Source organism: Dermacentor albipictus, chromosome 3 (genome assembly GCF_038994185.2).
Source record: "Dermacentor albipictus isolate Rhodes 1998 colony chromosome 3, USDA_Dalb.pri_finalv2, whole genome shotgun sequence".
Classification (NCBI taxonomy): Eukaryota; Metazoa; Arthropoda; class Arachnida; order Ixodida; family Ixodidae; genus Dermacentor; species Dermacentor albipictus.
Window position 1 is genome coordinate 45,791,041 of NC_091823.1, and position 12,094 is coordinate 45,803,134.

General features: G+C 46.0%; 1 protein-coding gene across 7 annotated transcripts in view; it reads right to left on the reverse strand.

Moving 5' to 3' along the window:
* Positions 1-12,094, reverse strand: part of LOC135898177 (cholecystokinin receptor type A-like) — a 201,905-nt gene that overhangs the window by 150,330 nt on the left and 39,481 nt on the right. The window contains exon 1 of one of the 7 annotated variants that reach the window (XM_070535408.1): positions 1,365-1,410. The exons of the other annotated variants lie outside the window; for them this stretch is intronic. Within the exon in view, the coding sequence (XP_070391509.1) occupies positions 1,365-1,395 (31 nt within the window). The 5' untranslated portion in view covers positions 1,396-1,410. Of the gene's footprint in view, positions 1-1,364; positions 1,411-12,094 lie in introns of those variants that run through there. 7 annotated transcript variants of the gene reach the window in all.

Genomic DNA, 12,094 nt, shown 5'->3' on the forward strand with positions numbered 1-12,094 from the left:
CTATTTGTCGATGTGTATAAGCCTGACTTCTTTAACAAATGAACTCCGTGCAAAAAAAAAAAAAAAACTGATGGTGCCTCAGAAATAAGAAAATAAGAAAATATTCCATATTCAATTCGACACTCGGGGGTCGTTTTTCTGCAGTACTCGCATTCGATTCGACACGGAATTTTCCTCATTCGAACACCCCCAGAGAAAGAAAAACCGGCGTGATACAAAAGCACTGAAACGCTGCTCGCGCACAAAAGTGTTTAACTACTCTTCCCTATCCTGCTGTAGCCGAAGGTTCAAATCATGTTAATTATGCCGCCTCATACAAGCGTGTTATCTTAGCATCGCACTCGTTCTAGTGGTTCTTCACGCTAAACCGCGTCCTCTGCCAATATTCACAGGTGGCTGTATACGATCGAGATACGCCGTATACGGCTGTTTCAGCTAACTTAAGCCAAAGTTTAAAAATATAGCGATGCACTCTAAGACGACGCGACCAAATGCATTTTGCTCACTTTTGTATGTAGTGGGTAACGCTATGTTTTCTATTTTGTTTAATTAGATAATTAGTCAAGATTAATCAACCAACTTCTGAAGCAAGGAAGCTAGAAAAAGAAATTACAATTAGAAAGTCGCAGAACGGTTTGCAAAACGTCCGAGTAAAGAGTTTCTGTCTTTGTATCTCATAAGTATTTTTTTTCAGCTTACTGCGGATGCCCAAGAAAAGAAAAGAAATAACACGTGACACCGGTTGCGCGCCGTCATTTGCAGCGCTCCCAAACTGTCCGCGTACAAACGAACATAGCATCTAGCAGGGCGTGCTGCCGCCTAAAAGGCAACAGGACAGTAACGAAGGCGCTGAAAGTGCGATTTACGCCAGCGATGTGCTTCTCTCGCGGCGGTTCATGATAGCGATAAGCAGTCGCAGCGGCAGCACACCCGGCTAAACGCTTTGCTCGTTTGTGCGCGGAACGCTTGGGAGCAGTGCAATCACGACGCTCAAGCGGGCATGTCCCGTGTTTTTTTTTTATTTATTTAGCGGGCATCCGCAGTAAGCTCAAAAACACTAATACTTAATAGATAGAAAGACAGAAACTGTTGACTCGGACGTTTTGCAAACCACTCTGCAACTTTCTAATTGGAATTTTTTTCCTAGCTTAGTTGCTTCAGAAGTTGGTTCATTAATCTTGACTAATTATGTAATTAGGTAAAATACAAATATAGCGTGACATACTACATACAAAAGTGAGTATCATGCATTTGGTCGCGTCGTCTTATATAGAGTGCATCGGCATATTTTTAAGCGCTGGCTAAATTTAGCTGAAACACCCTGTAATAGTGGAGGCCTTCGAATTAATCAGACAAGCACGTACCGCTGTCCACGCCGCACCAACTTCTTCGCATTCCGTAGCAGCCGGAATGCAGCAGGGAATCGAGCCGGCGACCTCGTGCTCCTCAGCCATTGAGCCGCTGAAACACTGCGCGGCGGGTAAGGGCTAACGTTTTCGTTTTTCACTCGTTGTGCCATTGCACCTGTTATCCTTGTGCCGCCTAATTAGCTGACACGCGGGAAAGAGGGGTGCGAGCAGGAATGGAAGGAAAGGGGAGGAGGAGAGGGCGCGTATAGAGGAACGAGTGCGAAGGGAGGGGGGGGGGGCGTAGATACTTTATGGACGGTTGCTAATTGCACAGCACGGCACGTCGAATCTATTGCGCCGCACAATACCATTTACAAGCTCGTCGATGGCGGGTACGGCATTGTTCCCACGCTATAGGCGTCCTTTCTGGCTTGCCAAACTCCGCGAACGCCCACCTTACACGGTCATTAGCAGTGGCGAAAAGGTTTCTCGGTTGCTGACGCGAGAAGGCTAGCTAGCACTCCCATGCACTTCCGTTAAAAGCGTGCAGCGTTGTAAGACCTAAGGACAGCCCGACTATAGCTGCGGCTATATAGCCAATCGTGCTCTCGAATACTAAACGCTGTACTGCCGTTAAAAATAAATGACGTTAAAGGTGCACTAATGAGAAATACTAACCACTCTGGGCTAACAGATTGCTATTGAAAAGCTTTATTTTCGTTATTTCACGGCAATAGGTTGGTTACTACAAGCGAATCATAAAGGCTAAATTACATTTCTTTTTTTATTCACGTCGCGCAGATAATTCGGTGTCAGCACGCAAGCCATGACATCCTAAATGTCAAAGTGCATTCTCGTGTTTCGGTCTTTGTGGTGCAGTAAATCTAATGCAGTATATCTGTTACCGCTGAAACACTGAATAGTCCTCTCGTTGATGCCACCGCAATTGCTGACGTCACGGTGAGATGCAGCAGGAACGTCTAGGTGGCGTCGCCCCCTCGTATTTCGTTTTTGCGTCTTTCTTATAGCTCACCAAACCTCAATTTCTAGCTTATCAAGATGCGTAAGGTAGGAGTTAGCTACCGCAAGTAAACTTAGTCTTCTCTTTAGAGTCCCTTTAAGCTTTCCGCATACTTTTGCTCTCCAAGCCACCGCAATCAAGGATGCTTTATACTTGAGGTGCCCGAGAAAGTGTGAGCGTCTCGTTCTGTTCGAAGTGCACATGTGCAACTGGGAGGGAGAAGAAACAGTCGGTTGGGCGCGGTGGTTGCGTCGGAGAGTGGCGAACGCTCTCTCTGTAACACATGCCCATTTGTCTCCACCAGTACAACATTTCCTTCCGCAAAGCAATCAATTAGTATTTCGTAAACACGGGCCCGTGCTTAACACGGGAAACGGGAAACTGTAGCCTGAAATGACACTGCTATCAACGTTGTGACTTGAACGGTCACTTTTATAGCTTCACCACACACACACACACACACACACACACACACACACACACACACACACACACACACACACACATACATATATATATATATATATATATATATATATATATATATATATATATATATATATATATATATATATATATATATATATATATATATATATATATATTGTAATGTGACGACAACAGCAGCAACAATTAAATTATGGGGTTTTGGGTGCCAGAACCGCTTTCTAATTATGAGGCACGCCGTAGTGGGGGACTCCGGAAATTTGGACCAGCTGGGGTTCTTTAAAGCTTTAACACGGGTGTTTTCGCATTTCGCCTTCATCGAAGTGCGGCCGCCGTGGCCGGGTGCAACAATAACAGGTGCATGTGCATCGATAGATAAAATTGCGCTCATATTTCAAGACTCAGGGCAGCCCATTGACTAACCACATCGGTGTTAATGTTTGATGGCATGCTGCACGGTACAGTATAGCGGGGCACGCGGAGTACGGCCCTGCATCCTATAGCTGTTCCCACTAGGCGCTAGACGGCGCGCGATGGGTACAGCTAGCAAGTGGGCGGGCGCATTCTGAAGAGGTGGCATACATGTGCGCGTCGCTCAATTATGCCTACTTTCCGCCTCGCCGTTCTATCGCGGTCGCGATCTCGCCGCTCTCGAAGTACGGGTTTGCTCTAAAGGTAGCCACCTCTTGCCGCCGTGTTTACGGGAGGCTTCGGTGGCCTTCGATGTCCTTCTGGCAAAGCTAGCTACCAAAGAAACCGCGTAAGTGGCGGCCATTGCAAAACAAGAAGCGCGATTAGCTTAGGCGTCATAGTGCGGTTGTAGGTGTAGTGACTACTGTGACTGCGTAACCGACTCATGGATTGAGTCTCAGTAACACGTATCTCTAGGAACCATTTACAAGTGAGCTAAGACTACGGCAGCTGTAAGGCGTGATATTATAACGTAAAAGCAACGCTCATCGTCCAATCGCTTATAGTGTTTCGGGTCAAGTAACGCTTCTTCAGGTGGCTGCGAAGCATCTCAGCGAAATAAAGAACTTTTCTTACGTAAGTTCCACTGGCGTGATATATACTCATGGTGTCGGCGGGAGTCCCAAAGCGACTCGATCACGCATAACAACAGCCTCTAAATTTCATTGACGAAAACCAAAGTGACAGCATTATCTGATGATAGACTTGACAACGCGGCCTTTTACTTATGACTTCTCCTTTGCAAAGGGAATTATTTGCCCGCACACTTGCACGGCTATCCACTAATTCTGATATCTATTTCAACATGCCTACAAGAGAAGGCACGCGACGTTGCAATATAAGCGAGCGCGACAGACTATAAAAAAGGCCCACGCAAGCTTTGCGCTTCTTCCTGTAGCACTTGCAAGGCGCACCTTCTGTTCGCATCATGCACTCGTATGTTAGAAAGCGGTGTATACATTCACAAAACAATTCTAACGCAAGACTTGTTCAAAAGGGCAGCTGCTACCTAATCGTGCTGTTGGACGTAATACTAGCGAAAGCGGCAAACGAACGAAAGGCTTTGTGAATTAGGACCCGTGTGTAACTGAATAAATTAATAGCTTTTGGATAAATTAAAAAGAAACTGAAGTGGCTTTACACTTTAACGATATGCGCTTGATTGGGAAGCAGCGCAGTATATAATTCAACTCCGGAAACACACTAATATATTTCAGCGCTGCATTTCAATCACGCGCTCCGGCGGTGTACCTTAATTGCCGCATAAGCACCGCTTTGCCAATTCAGAGCTCACTGTCCTCTCCGCGCGGCGTTCACTCTAGCCTGTGCTCGTCGTGTTTGGCTAAATTAAAGTCACACATGGATTCTTAGACGCCAATTCTTCTTTTAAATTCAGGGTTCGAAGAACTATGATAACTTGCTGCTCTCTCTCTCACTCTGCTTTTTCTAAGTTATTAAGCTTTCCGTGAAGAAAGTAAAGTCGATATGGCCCATCTCGTGCAAACGGGGAAATGGAAAGGAAGCGGGTAACGCCAACTGTCCATGGGAATGTTCAGCTTGCGTGCACAATGTCATGTTTCTCTAATAATTGTCCTGATTGTTATGAACCTCTGTTTCGATCACTCGGTTCTTGAGGCGTGAGCTTAGGAACCGACTAGCGCGGATATGCGACAGTGGTGTGATCGAGTGCTATAGCACCACACCGCCATCGCATGACTTTCTTCGTACCAGAACAAGTTATCAACGTACAGTGTTAACACGCTCAAATCGTACACTGATCACACCTCCTGTTACTTAAACCCCGCCTTTCGCGCAGCATATGCCTTGTTGATCACTCTGCGTATTCCCCACGTTGTTGTGACGACCATATATGCTCTGTTCATTTTTATTGCAGCAGCAACTTCCCATATGACTATCACGACCTCTTGCTCGCAACGCCAGGACACGCCTCATCTATAAGGGCTTGCTCTCCCCGGTGCAGCTTGCCGTAATTAGGCGTGATTGCAGCGTCAATAGGAGAAATTGTAGCTATACTTGGCACGAAAGGCCCGTTGTCTCGATTCGTATAGTAAAAGAATTGCAACGTGTGGCAGGACAACGCGTCAGAGAAAGCCTTCGTGTGCGCGGTAGAGTGGCGCGTCTGGCAAGCCGCCAGATCGTGACAGATATAACGCACCATTATATTATTTGCCGTAAATAAACACAAACGTGCGATTTGGTGACGTTGCGTCAAGCTGCAGATAAATATAGATGATGCAGTATTCTGCGAACGTGGCTTCTATAGCTACAACAAAACCATGAACCTAATCGCAGAGCGCGAACTAGTGATTACAGTCGGCGTGGCGTTCCCGGATCATCAACTCCTAGAGTCTCCAGGAAGCTTGTAGCAAGCCGCCAGCTTTTAATAAATGCAATGCAGCATTATCTTCATGGCCGTTAATAAACCGAAAGGTTGGACAGTAGGCGTGGTGCCACGGTGGCAAGCTGCACATAAATGAAGCTGCTAAAATCTCTTACGAAGAGGACTTCTTGATTTGCAAGGAGGACAGTGCAACTCATCGCAGTGCCCAAGCTAGTGATTACGGTCGGTGTGGGGTTCCAAGATCATCGCGCCCTAGATACTTCAGGAAGCTTAAAGCTTTCTAGTACATTTTTTCGCTCGAAAAACTGGACAGTTGCCCCTTCACAGAGGAGAAAATTCTAGGACACTGGTCCAGAGAGGTTTCGGCACTCAAGGCCTTAAGGGCTTTTATTATAAAATATAAAGACGCCAACAACAACAGACACACACAAGAGAAGAAAACGGGAGAGGGCTTGTCTTGTGTGTGTCCGTTTATTTGGCGTCTTTATATTTTATAATGAACAGCTACCAACTAGCCCAACAAGAAGTGCTTTTAAGCCTTAAGGGCTTTGCTGAAGCTCTTAAGGGCCTGTGAATTGTGCGACCGCCTTTGACTGTTGTTGCGCGTAGCATCGCGTTACTGTGTGCATTTTTCTCATGTTTTTTTATTTCTGTCTTCTTTCTCCTTTTATTCCCTTTACTCCTTTCCCCAGCACAGGGTAGCCAGCTGGTATTTACACTGGCTGACCTCCCTATCTTTCCTTTTCTTCTTGTCTCTCTCTTTCCACAAGAGATGCCTCTGAGGGTAATGCTGATTGTGAACGAAAAAAAAAAAGAGTAAACCTCCAGGAGCATGACAGCTTCTAGCATCTATATAAAGCACGTGAATGTAGTTTTGTACCCCTTAACTCACGTAAAATCAACAGAACGGATGGTACAGGGCAGTAGTGATCTTTCGTGTGCTATTTGGTCGCATACATACCTTTATAACAGATTTTTTTTCTTACACTGACAAGCCTCGTGCACTAATATGAAGTTCACTGTCAAATGAGCGAGACAAGTATGCCCCCACAAAGAGGTGGCAGCGTCAGTACAACATCGGAGGAGACGATCGCGTCGACAACGTGGACAAGCTGTAGGTCTAAACGCAAGCTTCCTGGCTCCAATTCCGCAGGTCCAGCAGAAGGTAATTGAATCGGCATCGATAGATATCTCCAAACCATCGCATCAAGCGAGCCGCGCAACCCCGGAAACGAATGTATGGCCACGCTTACCACCGCGCACACGGGCCTCAGACTGTCAGCGCGAGCAAGGACAGTGCACTGAGAAGTCACCATCGGACAGTGTCATCAAAGCCATGCCCCGACAAATAATCGACGCCTTGAAGCTGCTACTGTCTGGTTTAAATACGCCAGTGGCGCTAAAATCTACATAAATCATGCAAGCTCTACCTCTACCTAACCTCTACCTCTGCCTGCGATGACTGGGCTGTGCTATGAAGTGTGCACGTACGCGTTGCACAGAAACACTATAGATGCTGTGCAGCCCTCGTCAACGTGTTCATTATACCACCACCTTCTCTCCTCTTCACGTCCTGTCTCTGTTATTCCCCTTACCCCAGCGTGGAGTAGCAGGCTAGATGAACTTCACTCAGGCGACCTGTCCATCTTTCTGCCATTAAACATGATCTCTCTCTCTCTCGCCGTCAAAAACTCTGAAACCGAGTTCACAAAGCTTTTGGTTCGATAGAACTGTCTAAAAGCTTAGATTATTGATATGTCCGATAGCACAATCGACTAACAGGGTCGATCGTGCGATCACTAACATCGCTAACACGATTATTTGTGCGAACCGGTTTAGTATGCATAGAGAGCACCTCATAAATACGGGCCCTATTCCTGACGCTTAAATGTCTCAAGAAGAAAGTCACGTAACAAGCACCACTCTCTCCGTACGAGGTGTACAGATAGCATCGTACGTTTAAATTGCTGCGCTTGCCGTTTACCAGCTTAGATGGGGGAGGGGAGGGGAGGGGGATGCAAGAACGCTCAAGTGCCCGCTAAATATTGAAGTTCACCTTAAAGAATCCCAGGCGTTCAAAATCCCTCCGGAGTCCCCCGATACAGTGTGCTTTCAAATCAGATCGTGATTTTGGCATGTAAGATTCCAGAATTGTTTTTTTTTTTTAGGAGTTTAACTCAAATGGTACCACGAAGCGCGAATTAGCAAAGCTGTGGTCAGTCGAGTAAAACGGAAGGATGAGCTGCTGGGTGAGCACCAGCCTGAGAAGCAGTGTAACCACTGTTGTTCGCGTATGTTCCAGAATGTTGGAGGGTGGAAAGGTGCAACCGGAGAAGGATAAACAGTCAACATGCACCAGTAGGATTTTTCGTCCTTTGATGACGCAGCTAAATTGCAGCGAAAGTTACACTAAAATGTCGTTTCCCAGACTCCCGGTGAAAATGAGTGGTCACGAAGCCAGAGGAAGAGAGAGAGAGAGAGAGCGAGTGCTCTTTTATGAATCCTGAATAGGTTTGCCTGGCGGCATACCTATCACACTAGTCCAGATGGATAGTATGACATGAAATGGCATGTACAGTGCACTGTCACAGATACACAACACATAGAAAACACACCACAACACGCAGTGTACAGACAATCTAAAATATCTCTTTGAGACCACTGTCTTCAAGGGCGCTGGTGAGGCAAGTTGCAACAAACTAGGATTGCTTATAAAGAATGCAGCTCGTGTATGAACTTCATCTCCGCGGGGTGCCACATAAATGATGTTAGATGGACAGAGAGAGGTAGCATGTACTCTAACAGAACAGGCGAGAATCCCTCGCCGCATTGAAGTACTTCTTCGTCTAGACTACCTATAGTTAGCCTTGTGTCGTAACTTCCTTTATATTGTTTCCCTTTCCTTCGCAGGATGCTATAGGCAGGGAACTATCACGATCGCGAAGGAAACACGCAACATGTAATCACACTAAAAATAAGACAGACCTGGTAAATATGAAATAACAGCTAAATATAATATAGGAGGCAGCTACACGAAACGCTATCCGGGATGGACTTTGGTTTGTTGGCCTCACCAAGACACCGAACGTCGAAATTACGAAGAGAAGGGGAAAATATGTGGAAAGAAAAATGCAAACATACTTAATCGACTGCAGTGCAGCAAACCGTTTGCTATTTACAAGGTTTACTCGCCAGTCTGGCGGCGACGCCTGACAAAGACGAGTGTAGAGGCAGGTTCATTAGGGGACTGTTGGTGGCTACTACAGGCGCAGCTACTGCCTAGCCGCCTTTTGGGTTGAGGCTTTCAATCTCGCATTTCGCTCCTGCGGCGAATCCAATTTTTCATTTCATTTATTTATGTCTGCACTCTTCGTCTCAAGTGCCGTAGCCTTTCCACAGCTTTGTTTCTTTTTGTTTGTTTGTTTGTTTGTTTGTTTGTTTGTTTGTTTGTTTGTTTGTTTGTTTGTTTTTCTTGACCGAGCAGTAGTTCTAATTTGACGAGTTGCACTTGGCAGAAAATGAAATTAGCCGTACTGAATAAAATTGCACCATTTTTAGTATTATATAGTATTTAGGAGATGTTGCACTTAATTGGCGCCGGCTACTCCTTTTCACATAGGGATATTAAAAAATAAAGTAAATCATAAAATATAGTGAAATCATAACAGCACAAATTGCGGTAACATAAATACACTAATGTCCCCCCATAAGTGAAAGACCACTGCAAATCATAATAACACAATGTTCAGTCACGTAAGTAGACTAGTACCACACTGAAACTGAAAGTCAGCTCTGGAACACAGTAACACGAAGTCCAGTCACAAATGTGCACTAAAGCAAACACAAAGTTCGGTCACTTAGCTAGACTAAAATAAGGGCACACAAGAAATCACGAATTAAATTCTTAAGTTACAAAAATCCAGGCATTGCACTGCCCAAAGTCGGGTAAAAGAAAAACATAGAATGCGCTATCACATTTAAACACCCTACTCAATACTTTCCGAGAATATTGTTCGCTTCTAGAGAGAGAGAGAGAGAAAGACTTCGGAGGTTGTCCAGCAAAATTTTGCTGTGATTCTGTCGGTGGATGCTGTCGTTTCGGTAGAGCCGGCCAAGATTCTGCAGGTGCGGTCTTCTCAGTTGCCTTGTTCTTCGCGGTCCTTTCGACAGTGTCTGGCCCGGGCGGCAGAGGAGGAGGAGGTGTTGTAGGAAGTGGCATGCGCGTCGCAGAAACAACAGCCTTCCTTGAGGGGCGCCGGCGACGGGAACGTCGCTTCCTGACTTTTTCGGCGGCTTCGCGATGAGATGAGTGATCTCTCGCCATCTCTTTCAAGATAGCCATTTCCTTCCTAATATGCGGGCATTTCCTCGAGGAAGCTTCGTGTGACCCTCCGCAGTTTGAACACTGCATCACAGTCGCACCACATTTATCTGCAGCGTGGGGCTCGGCGCAACGGGGGCATGCTGCCTGATTTTCGCAGACGCTGCTCATGTGTCCCAGTCGCTTCTAGAAATCTTTGAAGGGCCAGTAACGCTCGTCTTTGCAATGAGTAGGTTGGCAAAGGACCGAACGTCTTCCCGAGGCTGAAGGGCCTGCTATCTAATGCCACTAAATCAAATGCTAATCGTTGTCTGTGTTTGTAGTGTCGCGGACATTCTAGCAGAAGATGCTGTACATCTTCATCAGCGTGGCCACAAGTGCAGTCCGCACTATCAGCTCTTGAAATTTTATGTAGAAAGAGATTTGTGTACGCGGTACCGAGCCGCCGACGGCGAATCAGCGTTTCAAAGGCTCGGGTTGTATTTAATGTGGACGGGATTTTAAATTTCAGTGATGGTTCAATGTGAAATAAATCTGAAGATTTCGAGTTCTGCTCAAACCATGTCACTGAGCAACCACGGGCTGATATCTGTCCTAGTATGCGGCGCAATTCACCTTGTGTTAGAGGGAGACCATGTGTGGCATTATTAACATGCGGTTGTCCAGCTGCCTTATCTTCTGCTACACTCCCAGGGATAATGCAGTGGCTAGGTATCCATTGAACATTACTGCGCGATTTTCTTCACTTGCTTTTGTGAGTTTCTTAAGTATCTCGTTAACTAACGCCATGTTTTGCGAATTGCTGACGTCACTATGAAGTGAAGACAAAGCTGTCTACGAGCCACAAAGGATGACCCATTGTTCCCCTTTTTTGCAATGCACCTATTCGGACGTAAGATGCTAGCGCAATATGCAAGCAACACTCGAGAGCATGCCAGATATATGATTTTTTTACCCTTTGTTATTCACGATATGGAGAGAGAAAGAAGAGAGATGCGAAAGGCAAAGAGAATAGGTGGAACACAAACACCCGGTTCGCTACCTTCAACTGATGAAGCGGTGCGATGGCTGCGAATGCACATGGGGGAAGTTTATTCCCCTCCTTTTCGCATAGGCAGTTGCAGAGCTCAGATTGCGCGGCCAACGCTGTTATGTGTGCGCGCCCCCATCACTTTTTCTTCATTTCCTTCCCCCTTCCCTTTCTTCCTTTTCTGCCCACTTTCCCTCCTCAGTGTACGGTAGAAAACCTGGTTGATCTCCCTGCCTTTCTTTTTCTTTCTCTGTCTCCCTCTGTATCTCTTGCTCCCTTTTGCACCATCATTAGAGGACGAAGGGACAACAGCCATCCTTCCCTACTTGGGAATCTAGCGAGGCCACACAGCGGCATGGAACCACTGTGCTATTGTATAGCCGCACAATTACAATGTCTTGGAGCTCATCAGCAAGGTTACACTAGGGTTCTATAGATTATACTTCCGGTACTGGCGAGCCTTTCAGCTGAATACGTTCACTCCGAAGTGCAAACCTCGCATTCTGAGAGCAACGCTTTGGGCGACGCGACAAATCTCCTTCATCAAAGAAAAGGCAGCTAGCTTCCTGGCCCACTGACTACAGCACGATTTATTTTCTTTATCCATCAGGGAGTAGATCTTTCTCCTTTTTTTTTCTCCTCCAGCGCAAGCACCGAGGCGTAACTGCGTTTCTATAAGGAAGTAACGAATTTTGGTCGCACTTTTTTGTTTCTTTTCCTTTCCCTGACATTTGGTGCGCCGTTGTATCGGTCCTTGACAAGACCGAACCTCGTGTTCTGTTCGTGCAAACGAAAAAAAAAGGAGAGAGAGAGAGAGAGAAGGACTGCAGGGCGACGAAGGGTGGACATGAAACATGTTTTCGCGGCTCGGAGAGAAATCGGAACACCACGAAAGCTTGAACGCAACGTGTCTCCCGGTGGACACGTATTTTCATTATTTCGTACAAGCCATCGCGGGGTCTCCTATATATGTAGGTCCTCTCAAAGCTCTCAGATATCCTTTCTTCTTATTTACCAGAAAGCTCAAGAAAGAGAGTTAGCCAGCTTCAAATGTACTGGCGATAATTCTTTGCGCAGTAATACAAAAAAGAAA